The sequence below is a fragment of the Pinus tabuliformis genome, chromosome 2_2, assembly GCF_031772625.1.
Source record: "Pinus tabuliformis cultivar Carrire ecotype Pingquan chromosome 2_2, CPIR1, whole genome shotgun sequence".
NCBI classification, from domain to species: domain Eukaryota; kingdom Viridiplantae; phylum Streptophyta; class Pinopsida; order Pinales; family Pinaceae; genus Pinus; species Pinus tabuliformis.
Window position 1 is genome coordinate 613804756 of NC_142300.1, and position 21343 is coordinate 613826098.

The 21343-nt window shown below is 40.9% G+C and overlaps 1 protein-coding gene across 3 annotated transcripts in view; it reads right to left on the reverse strand.

Annotated features, from left to right (window-relative positions):
• LOC149194157 (putative LRR receptor-like serine/threonine-protein kinase At1g06840) overlaps nucleotides 1-21343 on the reverse strand; it is a 397266-nt gene that overhangs the window by 300026 nt on the left and 75897 nt on the right. For all 3 annotated transcript variants that reach the window (XM_089405051.1, XM_089405050.1, XM_089405049.1), the window contains exons 3-4: nucleotides 2625-2696; nucleotides 2251-2322 (exon numbers count right to left, since the gene is read on the reverse strand). In XM_089405051.1, the coding sequence (XP_089261177.1) occupies nucleotides 2251-2322; nucleotides 2625-2696 (144 nt within the window). The remainder of the gene's footprint in view (nucleotides 1-2250; nucleotides 2323-2624; nucleotides 2697-21343) is intronic.

Below are 21343 nucleotides of genomic sequence, written 5' to 3' on the forward strand. Positions count from 1 at the left end.
TTTTTTATTTACAAATAACTATAGAAGGCAAAAATTGAACAAAATCGAATATTCCAATTAGCCATGGCTAATTAGGAATATTACATATTACTAGAGCATAGTCCTCGCTAAGAGGGAGTGTTGATTTGGGGTAGCATCAAATGTGATCTAGCCACGAAAGTTGGTGGAGAGGCTAAAGCACATGAGATCTCCAATACCCAGAAATGGTTTGGACAGATTCTAAACAGTTTGGGAGATATTAAAATAATTAATATTTTTAATGGAGTCCCTAAGTTTTAAGTCTAAACTTAGGGAAAATAAAATATTAATGTGAATTAATATAAAACTTTGTTAAAAGGGTCCAAAAGTCATGGATCAAGCCAGAGTAAATCTTAGACTTAGGGAAAATAAAATATTAATGTGATTTAATATAAAACTTTGTTAAAAGGGTCCAAAAGTCATGGATCAAACCAGAGTAAATCTTAGCCATTGATTAGGGACTTAATCTCGGCCGTTGAATTGTCAACGAGAAAAGTATAAGAGGAGGTTTGAGGGTCACTTGGAGAACACACCGAGTTGATCAAGAATTCGATTTACTGGGGTAGGGCTCACTGAGGAAATTGGAGTGATCAGAGTCGCAGCTGAGGGGCAGTGAATACAAAAGCAGAGACGCAGAGATAGTGCCGGGAGGATTAGCGCAGAAGTCGTAAGAGAGGGAAGCAAAGCCAGCCAGAGGTTCATGCAAACCTAGCCAGGACTCACGTAGAGGTAGCCAGGAGATGCGCAGTGCCTCAGAGAGCTAGCGTGGGGCTTGATGTATTTTCTCTTCTGAGGGAAAGGAATTCTAGTAGGTGTTGGTGCCCTCATCTTCGGAACAACGTCCAACATGTCCCGTGCCTAGCTAATGGCATCTTGCAATGATGTTGGCCTATAAGCTCGCACCCAACCTCGTAGTGGCTCAACCAAACCCTCAATAAACAACATGATCAACCTTGCCTCCGAAATATCTGAGACCATCACTGCTAGTTTCTGCTACTATGTAAGCCTCTACGTTGCTTGTCTGCTTCAGGTTAGCCAACTCCTTGAAGTGCAACTCTGGATCCTTCCTATCAAATCTCTCCACCAGCCTGCGAGTGAACTCATTATAGGATGTGATGGACACATGCCCAAGTGTAACCAGTCTGTGATACCACCACTCTTGTGCATCACCCTCCAAATGTAATGTAGAAAATCTAATGGCATCTATCTCCTGCATAGGATTCAAATTAAGGTAAGTGTCTAGTTTCTGAACCCATGATCTCACAGAATTCCTGGCTGACCCATCAAACCCTAGAAATGTCACCTTCCCTGCTAGCTTCTGATTATCCCAATTTTGATTCTGTTGTCCTCCTCTGGAAGTCCCTACTTTGGGCCGATACTTCTCCTTCAGATGGCAATAGTTTGCAAAAGTAAGTATCCTCCTGACTCTAGGATCCAACGCCTCATACTCATCAACTCCATTTATGAATGATTTGATCAACTCGGTGAATGCATCAACTCCTCTATCTTGCTTTGGTTCCTCTGTGAAGCGAGGCATAGTCGGTCTAGGAGTCTGTCCATATGTGTGATTTGTGCGTGGAGGCACATGGCTCCCTTCTCCTATTCCAGAACCTCCTTCTCCTTCATTGTTTCCTCCTCCACCACCTTGAGGTCCTCCCTGCATATTCTGCATTTGTAGTGCTATCATCTGCCTAGGCTGCTCATCACTATTGTCTCCCGTGTAGTCTCTAACATTTTCGAACTCTGTATCAGAAAGATGCCTAGGCTTGTCTTCTCTACCACGGCTCCTTCCTCTACCTCTGCCTCTGCCTCTAGGATGATAAACAACTCCACCAAATGGCCCTGTCATGACATGCTCTCAACCCCACAGCTGAATCTGTTCTAGCTTCCATTTAACCACCTTTGTAGACAATGAGTGCAACAATAGTTAAGAGTTGGAATAGATATCCATGGAAGATATATCAACATATATGTGTCTATTTGTTTATTAATGAATTAATTTTTCACCAATTCTAAACATAAATTTTGGGTTCTGTGCGATAGCTATAATGGTTGTAATTTCCCATATGACAAGCTTCGAATTTTTCACTGAAACAGCATCTGAATTTTGGTAGAGGAAAATAACTTTACAGATAATACAGAACAATAATTCAGGAAGACTTTACAAATAATACAGAATACATAGACAAGCTTCAGGGTCATTCAAAATAAAAGTGTTTTTAAGAAACTCACAGAAGTTCAAGAGTTTTTATGTTTCCAATCTCCTTAGGAATACTGCCACTGATATTATTCCACATGAAATCCCTTTCAAAAGACAACAAAAAGAGGTATAAAAATGTTGAAGGAGAGATCTTCATATTAAGTTATGGCATTATGCGAAATGCAGAAAAACTGTATTGTAATGCACATTATATGTAGTATATACCAATACATAAATCTAATCTGGAAATAGCAAAGGTACGACTTTTACATGAAGGAAGTAATAATATCTGAAATGAATGTGAAACTTGCATGTTGATATTCCATGCCATCATTTTCATTTTTGTAGGAATCACTTGCGCTGACATAACTACATTGACATTGAATTTAATATTGAATCAACTTACAAAATTTTAAGAGCCTGTAAAATTCCAATTTCTGGAGCTAGATTTCCTGTAAGGTTCATGTTTAACAATTCCCTGCACAGCAGAACTTGCCATCAGTTCAATTAACTGACTTCTTAACATGATTTAGTGTTCTGCTTGTCTACTTTTGTTTTCAGCAGAGACATTTACTGTTTGCTCCCCAAAGGTGTACATCCTAAAAGAACTTCAAATAAAATGGTTCAATGAAGAAATGACTCGTCACTTTTTCCCGCCTCTAATAAAATATTTGAAATTATATATGTATCACTATCCAACTCACAATTAATCCAAACATAATTTTTCTCACAGTTAATTGGAAAGAATTCCATTTGTCTTTTAAACATGGCGTCTTATTTACTCAAAGTCATATGTTTCAGATATAGAGAAATCAAATGATATTAATGGTAAATTCAACATGCAAAATTCTATTTAAAAAACAGAAAATGACCGATCCTATTACATATAATGCCTTGTGAATTGCATCTCTTTCACTGAAAACGTGTCATTTGAGGCAGGAAGAATCAGAGAAAACTTAAGGAACCCTATTTTTGAGGCAAGTGTAGAAACTCCGGCAACTGTACAGACAGGAGAGAAAAGGCCACCATGTGGATGTGCATATGTGTGAAGGGGATATGGCATTCATCCGTGACCAGATCCAGGGCTCTTGAGTGAGTCTGGTACAGTCTCCTAATGGGATAGCATAGGTACAGAGGAAAAGGAAAGATCACCAACCAAATATAAAGAAGGTGATGCTTGGGTGTATGCATGGAGGAATCGTTCTCGGAATCAGCTTCCTTTAGAATTTCTTCCTTTAGATTGTGGGGATATGAATGGCTCCATTAGGACTGTAGTTGTTTCATTGAAAGCAAAACTTGAAGGTGTTGTGGATCCAGATCCCAAAGCTCAAGTGCAGTGGCTGCCATTGCCCTCGACTGGGTTGCAAGAATTGGACAGGTCTAAAGAAAATCTAGTCATCAATTTGAGTGCAGATACAGAGACACAAATGGTAGATGCGACTGATGAAGGACATATTGACGGATCCTTAGAGGAATTGCCACTTCAAAAGAAGGATCCCACCAAATCCACAGAGAATGTGGTTGGTGTTCAGTTTGCTGAAGTTGCTGTAGGAAGTGTCCAAATTAATGGAGTCTTTTTGCTTGAAAATGGTTTGGTGAAATTTGAGGAGGGCCCTCCCCTTCTCATTCATAGTCTATTGATGATATGGGTGGATCGATACCCAGGACTAGCACTAATTTTTCATTCCTGACTGATAGATATTTTAAATTTTCCATAGTAGAAATAAGGAGTACTCAAGGAAGGAAAAGCTTGGAGCATCATGGTGTGATTTTGTTTCTCTTATGTCACATGCCAATTGAAGGTTTTAAACAATGGTTCCTAATGAACTAGGAAGCTAAGGGGAGTTGGGATCCAAATATGTTCACCTTCTATTTAATTTTGACACTGCAGTCCAACATGTTTTGCAACATGGTACCTAGACCATTGAAGCTTCCCTGAATTATGTGCAGCCTTGGCGGGTGACTATTAACCTAGAGGATCTAGGGAAGGCTTGTTACCCTCTTTGGTTGATGTTTCTTGCACTTCCAACCAACCTACGATTGTTTGTAGATCTGTTTGCCAAATTGTTTTCTAAGGTGCTTGTTGACCACTACTGGTCAACTTCCCATGTAGTACACCCTCTTTTCTTGGCAGAAAGGGGTAGCACCTGAACGACGTGTCCGTGCCAGCCTACAGTCATCAGCAGCTTGATCATTTCAATTGTAAACCCAGTCTGCATGTATGAATTGTAAATAATCTAAGCAGATCAGAGTCATGTATGTAAAATTGCCTAGGTGGACCTAACTTTCTATGATAATCTATGTCCCGGAAGGTTTTTCGTCTCACCGATCCATGGATCGGCAGAGTTTTCCTTCAAACCTGACCCCAAAGCCGGGATGGATTTTGTCATTAGAACTTTAGGAGAATCCTAGTGTATTAATCTGCTAGATTATAGTTGTGTCGCAGAACTGGGTGATTTATGAGGGTCTGTGTTAAGTGGGCTTGTCCCCTTGAGATGTAAGTTGTAAAAGTCATGATGTAATGTGTCTTGAGGGTCGAAAAATGTTTTAAATCCCCTCGTGAGTCCTAAGTCCTAAGTCCTAGGTGATGTTTCCAAAGGTTTTGGTTCGATGATCCATTTAAAAAATGAAATAAAATAATAAAATAAATAAAAACTAAGAAATTTTAAAATTTTAAAAATGAAATAAATTTAAAAATTTAAAAAATTTAAAAATTTAAAAAATAATAATAAAATAATAAATAATAAAAAATTAAAAAATAAAAATAAAAAATAAAAATAAAAAAAAAAAATTTAAAAATTTAAAAAATAATAATAAAAAATTAATTGAATAAATCGACGGATGAAATCAAGAGATGTCTTGATCCTCATCAACGGTCGAGATCATTTCTACATGGATCATTCGAACTAGCCGTTGGGATCATTTCCTTTATATAGAGTCTTAGGTGGTCATTTCAAGAGCAATTCGATCTGTGAGTCTAAGACTGAAGAAGCTCTCTTGTAAATCTGTTTCTGGTTAATAAAAGAAGACTTTGGGGTCCATATCTTGCTGGTGTTACTCTCTTGAAATGCTGTGAGATTGTTTCATTTTCTACATATGTTATTTTCAGCCGTTAATAATAGCTTTTTGTAGAGTATTGTGAGCACAGGTATCTTGTTCACTTGCTGGGGTTTGGGTGCTGTTAGGGTTTCTGAAGTAATGGCAGGTATCACCATTACTTACTGAGATCTAGCAACATTTTTGCCCTCTTTATTGACAGTTGTTTTGAGCTGTGCAGAAAACATCATTGAAGGAAATTTTGTGGGCGTTCGGGGAAGTTCTCGGCTGAACCAGCCAACTCCCGCAAGCACTTTTTGCTGAGCCTAGTTGGAGTTGATCCTGGGTCTATCATTCGGTTTATTTTTCTAAGTTTGCATGAGAGATTTTCTGAAGTTCTTCACAGTGACGATCTGAAATTTCTGTTCTTTAAAATGTTTTTCGTGCTTACTGCTGAATCTGGCTGTTAAGGGGCCAAATCTGTAAATTTATTAGCTGATCTAGGGTTTCAAATTTCAAGAGTTTGCTTTGTACAGTTTTTATTAGGGCTTAGGGTTTTTAGGTTAGCTTCTGGCATACTCCATCTTGAGTTCTTTTTCTTCTTGCAGGTTACAGACCCTAGACAAAATCGATAGAAAGTTTTCTCTAGATGCAGCGTTGATCGTTTGCCCATCTGTTTGGCTGGCCGTCGAAGGATCAAGGCCCAGAAATCACGCATAGAAAGAAGCATATTTCGTTTCAAGGGTTTTGGCCGTCCTGTCACCCACGTGAAAACTTCCTAGCTGCAAAAAATCTTGAATTTGTGCATTGACTGCATAAAGGAAACGCATTCACTGTATCCAGCATGAAAAGCTTCAAGTGAAAATACGGTTAACCAGTTCTGTTGGGCTCGTGGTCCCGGATTATATGTGATGCTTCAAAATACCCACGCGCCTTAAATCTCAGCCGTCTGGTTGCTGGTTTCAAACAATGTGTAAAGCTTTGACGTGGTGGACATACTGTGAAATCGTCAGACAACGTGGGCATCAACAAAAATTCGTTGCTACACAAATTTTATTCACACAGACGGTATACTGTATGAAAAGAATTGCTCAGATCCGATCTCAGTCGAAACCATTCCGCTTCAGCTGAAATACACGTCCTCAGGCCTGCAGATATGTAAGCCGTGTGCGTAAAGGTTTCGAAATCATAAGTTAGCAAACGATTCCCTTCAGAAATGCTGAGCTGCCGACAAAGAATCGACTTTCTAGAAAGCCGAACAGCTGTTCATGGTTTCCGCATTCAGTTTCTTTGTTTCAGAACGAGGTCTCGATTTACTAAGGGCGTGACTGTGTATACGGGCAAGATATTTGCAAGCAAATCCATCCACGCTGCCGCAGCATAAAAAAGACGCACGTAACCTCATTGCCCAGCGTACTTCTGTCTCCACGCGCTCATTCTCACGCTGCTGTGAACCTGCGTTTGGCGTTTTCCAAAAGCCTGCATCCACATCTCCCGCAGAGGTATGTTGTTGTCGTTCACGGGCCAGGTAACGTCTATCATAAGCCTGCGTTTTTTTTTTCGATTTTAGATGCAGTCTCATCCTGAGACATAACCGGTTACGCTTTCGATTTCTTTAGGGTTACTGGCAGCTCGAAATTCTCTTACGGCTTGCGTCTCATTTTTTTGGTTTGGTTTACTTTAGATTTTTTCTTTTGTATTTTGAATATAAAACCAAAAAGGGGTTAGCGTAGATTTTAAATTCACATAGTTTGTTTTAGATTTTAGATTTCGATATGTAATTTCCTTTTATTTTGATTTATAGTTTGGCCTTTGTTAAATTAGCTTTATGGTTTCAGAATTTAGATTTTAAATTTTAATCTTATTTTTTAGTTTAGTTTTAACTTAGATTTTAATTTATTTAAGTTTTAGATTTAACTTTAGGTTAGATTTTAATTTATTTTTAAAGTTTAGTTTAGGGTTAAGCTTAGCTTTAATTAGATTTTGATTTAATTTTCGTTTTAATTAGATTTTATGTTTAAAGATTTTCATAAATTTTAGATTTAGATTTTTTATGACATAAAAAAAAAAAAAAAAAATTAAAAAAAAAAGGATTTAAATTTTTTTTTTTGTGGAAAATTTTCTTCGTCAGATCCAGTCATTTTCGGGAATCGTTATATCTTTTATGCTGAGATCTAGAATTTTCAAGTCGAGATACGAATACGATGTCTGGTTAATAATTCATGACTCGTGGTGGTTTTAAGCATTTATCTTCTAAAAAATTCTCAGTCGCTGGATATCGTTTTGGTTATGTGATTTCGCTGATACCTTTTGATGACAAATGATTGTTGTTCACGGTTCATCTTTCTTATCATTTAACAAGTAATCATTGTAATAATAATCTTTTAAGGCACTGGTCTGCTCAATTAATCAAATCTTTTTAGTGCTTATCTTAATCGTATCTCGTGTCTCCCAGCCAACTGGTCGACAGTTGGCCTCATCATCTCACAGGGACTACCCCCTTAGCCGCGGGAGACAGGCTTAAACGGAGGGATCGGGGATCAGAGTGACAGCCCCCGGTCTGAGCGTTGTCGTGTCAATCCGCGCGACAACATTTTTTGGCGCCGTTGCCGGGGATAGAGTTTTTCTGTCCTTGGTGTTTCAACGACTTTTCATCATTCATCGTTCATCTTTTTATCATTCGTTTGAGCCGGCAACGCCAACATTTTTTGGCGCCGTTGCCGGGGAAATTGTTTTCTCGGAGTTTCATCTACATTTATCTTCTCATCTCTCATCTCTCAGTTGAGCTGGCAGATTCAATATTATTGACATCTTTTCGTCCCATATCAACAGCACCTCTTGGATTTGTTTCTTGTTTGGGTGGCGACTCCACTTTCTCATTTTTCCCAGACAAGAAGCTTTCCTCATATTTGCTTGTGGTTACATTTTGGATCCTAGAATCAGATTCATTGTTCAAGTGGCGACTCCACTGTTTTCATCTCTTGATTTTCTTGAGCAGGTATCTAGTTCTATCATCCTTTTAATCCCTTATCATTCATCATGGATTATTCATTTAAGCCATGTCGTTTTACTGAACGTCTCCATGATTTTCCGGAAGATGCCATTCCTAAGTTACCTATTTTCTCGGATGGTGATCCAATCGCTGTTAGAAGGCATATAGTCTTGTTTACCCGCATCATGACCATATACTGTAGATCCCCTCAGTTTAATCATGAAGATATCAAAATGCGTTTATTTGTCCTTTCTTTAAAAGATGATGCTTTGAATTGGTTTAACAATTTTCCAAAGGAATCTTTCACTTCTTTAGAAAACATGGTCGATGCTTTTAAAAATAGATATGGTTATCCAAACAGCTTGCCTTCTGCCTCTAAAATTGTGCAACAGAATGAAAGTAATTTGATAAGAGGTCCAGCTAAAAGATCCCAAGACGATTCATCATGTCAGAATGTGTCATCCACTGGAAATATTGCAGATCAAGTTCATGATAGTGAAAAATCAGGGACAAATGACAATGAAAAGGAAGAGCAAAAGCAAATTATACGAGACCTAATGATGTTGGTGAGAAATATGGAAATCAATCAAACTAATTATGTCAATGATGTGAAAACTTTATGCACCCATCTGGAAAAACGTAACATGGAGATTGAGGTCACGCAAAGTCACCATGCTAAAGAAATTGAGGCCATAAAAACTAATTATGAAACAGAAATTAGAATCATGCAAAGCAGGTTGTCAGTCTTAGAGGAAAATATGGTGACCATGAAAGCTGATCATGATAAGGAAATTGACTCTATGCAAAACAAGTTATTAACTATGGATGAGGAAATGACTATCATGACGTTCAATCATAATAATCAAGTGGCTGACATGCAAGCGAATCATAAAGAAGAAATAAATTTTATGCAGCATTGCTTGATGGACATAAAGGAAAAGAATGCTAAAGTAATAAAAGACATGCAAGAACACCATAACAGACAAATCAGTGATATAAAGGTTGAACACTCTAGACAGATGGATGCCATTAGAATACAAGTTCAAAGGTTTCAGCAATTGGAAGATGAAAGAAACCAGATAACATCAATAGATCAGGAGCCTTCTCATTTGTTGCAACAAGTTCCATCTTATTATGAGGAGGTTATTGATTCGATTGAAAGATGGTTAATTGAAGGTGATCCGGACAGACTTAAGAATGATAAAGATCAGATGCAAGACAGACATGTCACGCATATCTTACATACTTCATCTGATAGTTTTGAAACAGAAAGTTCTAGGTCATCAGTAATTCAACCTGCCAGAAAGAAAAAACGTAAGAGAAAGAAAATAAGAAGAAGATTTGATGCATCAGACGGTCGTGAGCAGCTTGATTTTCGGATAGGAAAGAGTCCTACCATATGCAAAATTGGACATGGCACATCCGACAAGCAGCCGACAGATTTGCCTGAAAGCAGGCAAATGCTCAGTATGCACTTTATTGAACACATCTGATGCCATGGGGCATCTTCTGTATTGTATTTCTATCCCTACTCCTTGTCTTTTCAGCATTTCATTTCTGTTTTTAGGATTAGATTTACTTTTCATGTTATTAGTTAGTTAATAAATGAAGAGCTTTTATCTATCCTGTGCTTAATGTATATGATGATTTTGGACGGACGCTACTTATATTTTGTTGTGTGTTGCATGGATGCAGATTCTGGAATCTCACATTCCTACAGAGCAGCAACGTGTCCCCAAGTAGAGCCAGATGTTGACCACTACTGGTCAACTTCCCATGCAGTACACCCTCTTTTCTTGGCAGAAAGGGGTAGCACCTGAACGACGTGTCCGTGCCAGCCTACAGTCATCAGCAGCTTGATCATTTCAATTGTAAACCCAGTCTGCATGTATGAATTGTAAATAATCTAAGCAGATCAGAGTCATGTATGTAAAATTGCCTAGGTGGACCTAACTTTCTATGATAATCTATGTCCCGGAAGGTTTTTCGTCTCACCGATCCATGGATCGGCAGAGTTTTCCTTCAAACCTGACCCCAAAGCCGGGATGGATTTTGTCATTAGAACTTTAGGAGAATCCTAGTGTATTAATCTGCTAGATTATAGTTGTGTCGCAGAACTGGGTGATTTATGAGGGTCTGTGTTAAGTGGGCTTGTCCCCTTGAGATGTAAGTTGTAAAAGTCATGATATAATGTGTCTTGAGGGTCGAAAAATGTTTTAAATCCCCTCGTGAGTCCTAAGTCCTAGGTCCTAGGTGATGTTTCCAAAGGTTTTGGTTCGATGATCCATTTAAAAAATGAAATAAAATAATAAAATAAATAAAAACTAAGAAATTTTAAAAATGAAATAAATAAAAAAATAATAAAAAATTTAAAAATTTAAAAAATAATAATAAAATAATAAATAATAAAAAATTTAAAAAAAAAAAATTAAAAAAAATTTAAAAAATAATAATAAAAAATTAATTGAATAAATCGACGGATGAGATCAAGAGATGTCTTGATCCTCATCAACGGTTGAGATCATTTCTACATGGATCATTCGAACTAGCCGTTGGGATCATTTCCTTTATATAGAGTCTTAGGTGGTCATTTCAAGAGCAATTCGATCTGTGAGTCTAAGACTGAAGAAGCTCTCTTGTAAATCTGTTTCTGGTTAATAAAAGAAGACTTTGGGGTCCATATCTTGCTGGTGTTACTCTCTTGAAATGCTATGAGATTGTTTCATTTTCTGCATATGTTATTTTCAGCCGTTAATAATAGCTTTTTGTAGAGTATTGTGAGCACAGGTATCTTGTTCACTTGCTGGGGTTTGGGTGCTGTTAGGGTTTTTGAAGTAATGGCAGGTATCTCCATTACTTACTGAGATCTAGCAGCATTTTTGCCCTCTTTATTGACAGTTGTTTTGAGCTGTGCAGAAAACATCATTGAAGGAAATTTTGTGGGCGTTCGGGGAAGTTCTCGGCTGAACCAGCCAACTCCCGCAAGCACTTTTTGCTGAGCCCAGTTGGAGTTGATCCTGGGTCTATCATTCGGTTTATTTTTCTAAGTTTGCATGAGAGATTTTCTGAAGTTCTTCACAGTGACGATCTGAAATTTCTGTTCATTAAAATGTTTTTCGTGCTTACCGCTGAATCTGGCTGTTAAGGGGCCAAATCTGTAAATTTATTAGCTGATCTAGGGTTTCAAATTTCAAGAGTTTTCTTTGTACAGTTTTTATTAGGGCTTAGGGTTTTTAGGTTAGCTTCTGGCATACTCCATCTTGAGTTCTTTTTCTTCTTGCAGGTTACAGACCCTAGACAAAATCGATAGAAAGTTTTCTCTAGATGCAGCGTTGATCGTTTGCCCATCTGTTTGGCTGGCCGTCGAAGGATCAAGGCCCAGAAATCACGCATAGAAAGAAGCATATTTCGTTTCAAGGGTTTTGGTCGTCCTGTCACCCACATGAAAACTTCCTAGCTGCAAAAAATCTTGAATTTGTGCATTGACTGCATAAAGGAAACGCATTCACTGTATCCAGCATGAAAAGCTTCAAGTGAAAATACGGTTAACCAGTTCTGTTGGGCTCGTGGTCCCGGATTATATGCGATGCTTCAAAATACCCACGCGCCTTAAATCTCAGCCGTCTGGTTGCTGGTTTCAAACAATGTGTAAAGCTTTGACGTGGTGGACATACTGTGAAATCGTCAGACAGCGTGGGCATCAACAAAAATTCGTTGCTACACAAATTTTATTCACACAGACGGTATACTGTATGAAAAGAATTGCTCAGATCCGATCTCAGTCGAAACCATTCCGCTCCAGCTGAAATACACGTCCTCAGGCCTGCAGATCTGTAAGCCGTGTGCGTAAAGGTTTCGAAATCATAAGTTAGCAAACGATTCCCTTCAGAAATGCTGAGCTGCCGACAGAGAATCGACTTTCTAGAAAGCCGAACAGCTGTTCATGGTTTCCGCATTCAGTTTCTTTGTTTCAGAACGAGGTCTCGATTTACTAAGGGCGTGACTGTGTATACGGGCAAGATATTTGCAAGCAAATCCATCCACGCTGTCGCAGCATAAAAAAGACGCACGTAACCTCATTGCCCAATGTACTTCTGTCTCCACGCGCTCATTCTCACGCTGCTGTGAACCTGCGTTTGGCGTTTTCAAAAGCCTGCATCCACATCTCCCGCAGAGGTATGCTGTTGTCGTTCACGGGCCAGGTAACGTCTATCATAAGCATGCGTTTTTTTTTTCGATTTTAGATGCAGTCTCATCCTGAGACATAACCGGTTACGCTTTCGATTTCTTTAGGGTTACTGGCAGCTCGAAATTCTCTTACGGCTTGCGTCTCATTTTTTTAGTTTGGTTTACTTTAGATTTTTTCTTTTGTATTTTGAATATAAAACCAAAAAGGGGTTAGCGTAGATTTTAAATTCACATAGTTTGTTTTAGATTTTAGATTTCGATATGTAATTTCCTTTTATTTTGATTTATAGTTTGGCCTTTGTTAAATTAGCTTTATGGTTTCAGAATTTAGATTTTAAATTTTAATCTTAATTTTTAGTTTAGTTTTAACTTAGATTTTAATTTATTTAAGTTTTAGATTTAACTTTAGGTTAGATTTTAATTTATTTTTAAAGTTTAGTTTAGGGTTAAGCTTAGTTTTAATTAGATTTTGATTTAATTTTCGTTTTAATTAGATTTTATGTTTAAAGATTTTCATAAATTTTAGATTTAGATTTTTTATGACATAAAAAAAAAATAAAAAGAAATTAAAAAAAAAGGATTTAAAATTTTTTTTTTGTGGAAAATTTTCTTCGTCAGATCCAGTCATTTTTGGGAATCGTTATATCTTTTATGCTGAGATCTAGAATTTTCAAGTCGAGATACGAATACGATGTCTGGTTAATAATTCATGACTCGTGGTGGTTTTAAGCATTTATCTTCTAAAAAATTCTCAGTCGCTGGATATCGTTTTGGTTATGTGATTTCGCTGATACCTTTTGATGACAAATGATTGTTGTTCACGGTTCATCTTTCTTATCATTTAACAAGTAATCATTGTAATAATAATCTTTTAAGGCACTGGTCTGCTCAATTAATCAAATCTTCTTAGTGCTTATCTTAATCGTATCTCGTGTCTCCCAGCCAACTGGTCGACAGTTGGCCTCATCATCTCACAGGGACTACCCCTTTTAGCCGCGGGAGACAGGCTTAAACGGAGGGATCGGGGATCAGAGTGACAGCCCCCGGTCTGAGCGTTGTCGTGTCAATCCGCGCGACAACAGTGCTCATCCCAAATGGATGGCATAATTCTTTTCTAGCCAGCATTGGGATTTATGTTGAGCTAGATTTGGAAAAATAGCTGCCTTTATTCATCTATGTTAGACTTTAGATGATTTCATCAGTATACCTAAGTCTTCCAAATGGTTTCGTTACCTATCAGGCACAAGATCACCTCATCCATGATTCTGCCCATTGGAAACTAATCCAAAATTCCTCTATGGGTACAGGTGTTTCTACCTCGACAACATCTTATATTTGAGGAGGTTTTTTTCATCAATGGAATTGGGAAAGGCAACCAAGGATGGTTGTCCCTCAGCCAAGCATGGTGAGCCGTTAGCTAAGCTATCTCATAGTGTGGGGGACAGACCTATTTGTGGCTATTCTTTAGGCATCTTCTTTGGGTGCTAGAGGCAGCTAGAGGCCCCTCAGCCTCTGCGCAGTCTCTAGCTGCCTCTGCGTGGCTCCTGCTGCCTCTGCGTCAACCTCTTTGGTCACTACGCTGACCCTCAGGCACTATCTCTGCCTCTTTGCTATGTACTCACTGCCCCTCGTTGCAACAGATCACTTGTTCGAATTTTCTCAGCAAACCCACTCCAAAAAATCGAACTGACTGATCAATCTTGGTGTATCTCCAATTGACCCTCAAGCCTCCTCTTATACTTTTCCTGTTGAGTCTTCAACAGCCGAGATTAAGTCTCTAATCAACGGCTAAGATTAGATTTGTCTTGATCCATGTCATTTAGAACATTCTCACCCAATTTTATATTAATACCCATTAATATTTTAATTTTCCTAAGTTTAGACTTAGGAACCCCATTAAAAATATTAATTATTTTAATATCTCTCTAACTGGGTGGAAATTTCCAAAACCATTTCTAGGACTTGGAAATCTCATGTGCTTTAGCCTCTCCACCAATTTTCATGGCTAGAGCGCATCCAATGCTACCACAAATCAACAGAGTAGTGAACCCCACACCTCAAGAAAAATCGTTCAAGGAACATGTGGTCCTTTCTCCTTGTTACCCTCATTTTGTATGAGGTCATGGACCAATTTGAAGACCATACCCAAACAAGTTGCGTTTTAGAGAATTTTGGTCCTAAACTGATCATTTTCCTATGTCGATGTTTGTATATGATGGATTATTTTTCACTTGCCATTTTCATCACACTTTTCAAAGGCTTATAGTTTGATTAGGATTGAGCCTTTGGATGTATTAGGGGCATAAGCACTTGTGCGCACTTTCATGTCCCTTCTCAAATACATTTGTAACAGGGTGTTGCTACACAATTTTGCACCCTTTTCGTTAAGGAAAAGAACCCAACATTTTCGACTTAGGGACTTAGGAGGAAATTCAACTTTTTTGACTACTAGAGGAATGTGGGGGCCACCCACATGTGAATTCGAACTAGGCCATTCGAATGGCTTGGAGGTAATCCGAATAGTTGGATGGAGAGGCCCACATGAGGCCAGGAAGGTCCAAGGAGTTAAAGGGAGGAAGAAGCTCTCATTTGGATTCATTCTTACACCTTGCAATCAAATTACTTGATTGTTCGCTCTATTATTTAGCTGAGTCAACTGCTTGTTTAGCCACAAATCTCTCAAGTAGGAGATTCAACCTTTCCTTCAGGGACCTTCCGTGCCCGCCCTAGGGAGGCAGTTCCATAATCATTTCAGGAGATCCGGGAGTGTGTTACAGCACTACCATTCAGCCACAAACAGGGAGTGCGTATTTCTGGCTAGCTGGAGAATACGCAGGAGGAGTTGGAGCTATCATTGATCAGACATTTGCCGGGAGAGTTAGAGGATTGGGAGAGCAGCAATAGGCCAACATTTCTTGTGAGTTTTGGAGCCAGCAAAGCCAACATCCCAACAGTTCGAATCACTAGGCTTGGGGACAGTGCAGAGGGCCAGTCTAGCATTTTCGTGGAGCTTAGGAGCAGGTGCCATAGGCCAGAAGCCCATCTGGGAAGTCAAGGGATTGATAGTAGGGGTCAACCCAGCACTTTGGGACCATTTCCAGGAGGATTTACAGGCAGATTCCAGCAAGCCAAGTTTTGCAGTTGCAGTTGAAGTTGGGCTCCAAGGGTGTCGAATTTCAAAAGTCTAAACCAGCCAAATTCCTTTGTGGGTTTTTCTGGGCTTAGGCCAAGGAGTCCGGGGTTAAAGCTTATAATTTTCTGGGCACGAGAAGTGGACTTTTCAACCATTCGAACCTAGCAAAAAGGTAGTTTTCTGGGCAACGCAGTGCAAATTGGTGCAGCAGTTGGAGCAGTCATCAAATCAGCCATTTTCTCACCTAGGTTTGGTCATGCTTGTCCATTGAGGAAAGCCCAAGTGCACCATACTATTATCCATTGTATTTTTCCCTTAAAAAAAGTAATGAAATGGCTCAGCAGTTCCTTATTTGCAGCGTTTCCATGGGTGTTTAATGTGTATTTCGATTTTATATTTTGCTGCACAAATTATTTGCTTTATATCACTTGTATTCCTACTTAGGAACATTACAGTGGTATCAGAGCCTAGTTCTTGGCTCAATTGTGGTGATTGTTTCCTATGAGAGAAGGGGACTAGCAGAACATCACATAACGGAGGCAAAGGTACCGGAGCAGAGAAAGAGAGATGGAGATTACTCCAGACACGGAGGACAAAGGGAAAGCAGTGATAGAAGAGGAGGACATGGTGGAACCCAAGAGCAGGAAAGTGATGGCTTTCAACAGCCTCCTGAGAGCCCTGAATGACTTAACCAAGGGTCAAAAAGATATGCTGGAAGAGATTAAACTGCAGAACAAGGAGAGGACCACTCCTAGAGGGTTTTTGTTTGGGGAAACTTCTGGAGCCTCTCAGCCATTCGATCATCCCTCACCAGCAGCGCAGCACCCATCAGCTAGTGGGACAACTCGTGCCACACTGCCTTCTTTCATACCAGTGACACAAATCGAACCTGTAAGGGGTCAATACCCCATTCAGATGGGAGACTATTTCAGACTATCTCTGAGAGTGGCAGTCTATGGATGCAGAGTTTAGGGAAGCACTCTCTTTCAAATATTTTTGCAATCTCAAGCATAGTGAGAAGAACAAGGGTTATGGAGGACAGGGAACCCAAAACTATGAGCTACAAAGGACCATAGGGAGGATGTACTTCCCTACTTTCGATGGCACTGCCAAGTGCATGGCTAGCGCTTGGGTTGAGAAGATGGACACCTACTTCCAACTCAACCAGATGATAGAACAAGAAGCCATCAAGATGGCCACGCTGCACATGGAGGGGGAAGCCCATGACTGGTGGTTTCATGGCTTGGCCACCCTAGGGCATGCCAATGTGGCTTCTTATGAGGACTTCACCAGGAGGGTGGTAGAGTGTTTTGGCCAGAGAGACACAGAGGCCCATTTTAGAGAGCTAACCCAACTGCGCCAAACAAGCAACCCAGAGCAGTACATCTTAGAGTTTCTGCAAGTAGCAGTGATGGTTCCAGATCTATCAGAGGCTAGGAGGGTGTACACCTTCATTAAGAGCTTACTTGATCCCCTGCATGGACTAATTAAGTCATGCAGACCCTCCATGCTGCAGGAGGCAGTTTTGTGCACCAGAGATCTACAGGGGGCCATCCCCAAGTCTAAAGTGCCTTTTCCTGCACGAACCCCTTTTCCACAAAGGGGGCATGAGACTAGACCTCCACCTCAGAGGACCACATAGGGTCGGGGGAAGCTAGCTGATGAGACATGAAAGGACCTTACGAGGAGGAAGTTGTGCTTCACATGCAGGGAGCCCTGGGCACCAGGCCATCGCTGCACTGCCAGTAGAGCACACTATATTGAGGTTTTTTCTAAGAGTGACCAGGAGGATGAGGTGGAGCAGGAGTGTGGTGTGGGAGATGGTGAGAGTCCGGTAGATAGAAGGCCACCACCACCAACTCTACAGGGAGGGGCATCCCTTGCCCCATCTGGGGGAGTCCTTTTCTCCTTATGTAGGTTTCCCAAATTTTTGACATTGAGGATCAGAGGCATCATATAGGGGCAGAGGGTGTCAGTCCTAGTTGACAGTGGTGCTACCCACAATTTCATAGATGCCCAGTTGGTTCAAAGGAGGGGCCTCACCATAGCTGAGTTCGAGGGCTTTTCAGTCCTAGTACCAGGTGATCATACCATACAGTGCACTCGATATGTGCTTGCCTTGACAATAGTTATGGGGAACTACTCAATGACGAACCATTTCTTTGTGGTCGATGTGCCAGACACCAACATGGTGATGGGTGTCTAGTGGTTGTACTCCCTTGGGCGAGTCACGACAGATTGGAGGAAGCCAAAGATGGAGTTCATTGGGCCGGATGGAAAATTGGTAGTTTTGAGAGGCATGCAGTCTTATCCACCTCAGACAGTCTTGGCCCACAGGATGGAGGTAGATCTGCGACATGGGGACATTGCATGGGCAGTAGAGCTGAGGATTTCAGAGGTTGGGGGACAGGCCCAGCCACCACCACCATACATACAAGCTTTACTGGATAGATACGCAGTTTTGTTTGGGGACATTCCACCTGGGCAACCACCAGATAAGGGATTTGAGCACACTATTGAGTTGGAGTCGGGTGTGTAGGCAGTGATAACCACCCCTTATAGGCATCCCAAGGCCTATAAGGATGAGATAGAGAAGGTTATTTAGGAGCTATTAGCATTGGGCCATATCAAGCCAAGTTCCAGTCCCTTTGCTTCTTTAGTAGTACTGGTGAAGAAGAAGGATGGAGCCCTTCGTATGTGCATTGACTATCGGGCCCTCAACCAGAAGACATTGAAGAACCGATACCCCATTCCCCGCATAGATGAGCTTAGAGGAGCCAAGTACTTCTCTAAGATCGATTTGCGTTCAGGGTACCACAAGATCAAGGTGAGGGATCAGGATATCCCTAAGACAGCTTTCCAGTGCCACTATGGCACTTCGAGTTCCTGGTCATGCCATTTGGGTTTACTAACGCTCCAGCCACTTTCTAGTCATGCATGAACCACGTCTTTCAGGGACAGTTGACGAGGTTTGTATTGGTTTTCTTCAATGAAATTCTGATTTATAGCTGGACATGGGAAGAGCATCTCTAGCACTTGGAGGAGGTACTACGCATCCTGGAGGAGCAAAAGTTTTATGCCAAACTATCCAAGTGCGAGTTTGGCTTGACAGATATGCTCTACCTAGGGCATATCATTGGTGCTGATGGGGTGAAGGTCCATGAGGAGAAGATACAGGCCATCCGGGATTGGTCGGTACCACGAGATGTGACTGCGCTAAGGGGTTTCTTGGGCATTTGCACCTACTACAGGAAGTTTGTCAAGGGGTTTTGATAGCTAGCAACACCCTTGACTGATTTGACCAAGAGAGGGGATTTCGCACGGACTGATGGAGCATAGGTTGCCTTTGATTGCCTCAAGGAGGTGATAAGCAGTTGCCCGGTCTTGGCACTTCTCGATTTTTCCCAGCCCTTCACCATGGAGTGTGATGCATCCGGGATGATAGTGTTGATTTGGGGTAGCATTGGATGTGCTCTAGCCACTAAATTTGGTGGAGAGGTTGGGGCACATGAGATCTCCATACACAGAAAGGGTTTGGGCAGACTCTAAACAAATCAGGAGATATTAAAATAATTAATATTTTAATGGAGTCCCTAAGTCTAAACTCAGGAAAAATAAAATATTAATGTGTATTAATATGAATCTATGTTAGGATGGTCCAAAAGACATGGATCAAGCCAGATCTAATCTTAGCCATTGATTTGGGACTTAATCTCGACCGTTGAGATGTCAACAGGAAAAGTATAAGAGGAGGCTTGAGGGTCACTTGCAGTGAACACCAGAGTGATCAGTCTTTCTATTCTCTAGAGCGGGGTTTGCTAAGAGAGATAGAATCAGTAATCGGGAGAGCAGCTGAGGGGCATTGAGTACAGAGAAACAGAGAAGGCAGAGACTGTGCCGGGAGAGCAATGCAACAGCCAAGAAGAGTGATGCAGAGCCAACAAGGGCTCCGCAAGCCCACGCAGAGGAAGCCAAGTGCTGCGCAGAGCACCAGAGACGCTGGCGTGTCTGACACAGAGGCCCAGAAAGCTGACGCAAGGCCTCCTGGGCTGACGCAGGGCCAGTGTGAGACAGAGAGGGGCTGACGCAAGGCCTCTTGGGCTGACGCAGGGCCAGTGTGAGACAGGGAGGGGCTGACGCAGTCCAGATTCGGCAGGTGCTGGGGTTGCAAAGCAATTTTGTGCTGAGGAGCTTCCGGAAGGAATTTCTGGGGTTTCAGCCAGGAGATTTCTCTCAAATTGTGAGGTATAGTTGCTAAGGAAATTCTCTATTGGGTAGGCCAGTTTCGGCACCCAGATTGTACTCTGATATTGCTTAATAATAAAACCCTCAGATAGCTGCACCGGTTTTCCCGCATTGGGTTTTTCCAGGGACATTGGTCCAAAAATAATGTTGTCATGTGGTGTGTTTGTTCTTGTTTTTTTTAGTTGCTGATCTGTAATATGTTGAGCATGCACTGTGTTTATTTTCAGTATTTACTTTGTAAATAACTTGTTAAAGAAAAATAACAAGTAGGTAGGAATAAATCAGAAAAAGTGCATGAAGGGTTTTTAAACTAAGTAAACTTAGAAACTTCAACATGGTATCAGAGCGAGGCTGCAGGTCACAGGAGGACTAAAAGACATCAGTCGAGCAGAGCAATAGCAGCAGAAAACAACTGTCCCGAGGTGACAGAAGTTGTTTCTAGCAACACAAAAGCCAAGGAGTGTGACGTAGAGCCACGCAGAAGAAGCCAGGAGCTGTGCAGAGAGGCCAGCGTTGCTGACGCAGGACATCCCAGGGCTGACGCTACCCATCTGGGGTGACACAGACCCAAAGTGAGACAGAGAGGGGCTGACGCAATTCACAGAGAGGCAGTTGCTGGAGTTTAGAAGGCTGCAAAAATATTGCAGATTGGAGCTGGTGAGGTATTGTAGTCAGAAGAGTACCTGATAGAGCAGGGCCAAAGGAGTTGTTACCGTGGGTTTCTAGCCAAGGAACCTGAATCATCAGTGCAGTTGCACAAGACGATCAGAGTAGGGGGCATCTCGACAAGCAGCAGAAGGATTTCTAGGAGGGAAATGAGGACTCAAAGGGAGTCAAAAAGAGAACTTCCAGACGGGAAGTAGAGACTCAGAGGAGTCAAATAGAGAACTTCTAGGAGGGAAGTAGAGGAGCGTCATGGCACTACACGGGGTAAGAGACTAGAATAGACTGGACAGAGCATCAAAATTCGCAGTCTGGAAGGCCAAAATCTTATTAGTGCTTGACAGGAATCGTGTCAAGAACTTCGCCTTGAAGGTTATAGCTATCCCAGTCGAACCCAATGATAACGACAAGTATGAAGAGACGATGGCGAGGGCCAAGTGCATTATCCTTGACGGGGTCGAGGATCATGTGGTACCACATATAGCTGAGAAGGAAACAACAGTTGAGATGTGGGAGGTGATAATCCTCATAAATGGGTAATTATATGGGCTCATTTTACCTCCTAATGTAGTCAAATCAACCATTCTCTTAGCTTATTGTATGATTTTCTAATTATATTTGTGCTTATAGAGTGAGTTGAGTTAGTTATGATGCCATGTGGTCTAACATGTATTTAATGCAGATTATTGATGGATTTCGAGGACAAAGTCAAGGATCCAGTGGTCAAATGGCAGCAATAACTCGAAGTAGACAGAGGAGAGGACTTATAGGATGGAATCTCCCTCATTTATTACTCCTCACTTCGAATTCCCCTTCATTCACCTCAAAGTACAAGCAGTCGAATCATGCACTAGAAGGCAGCCGAGCA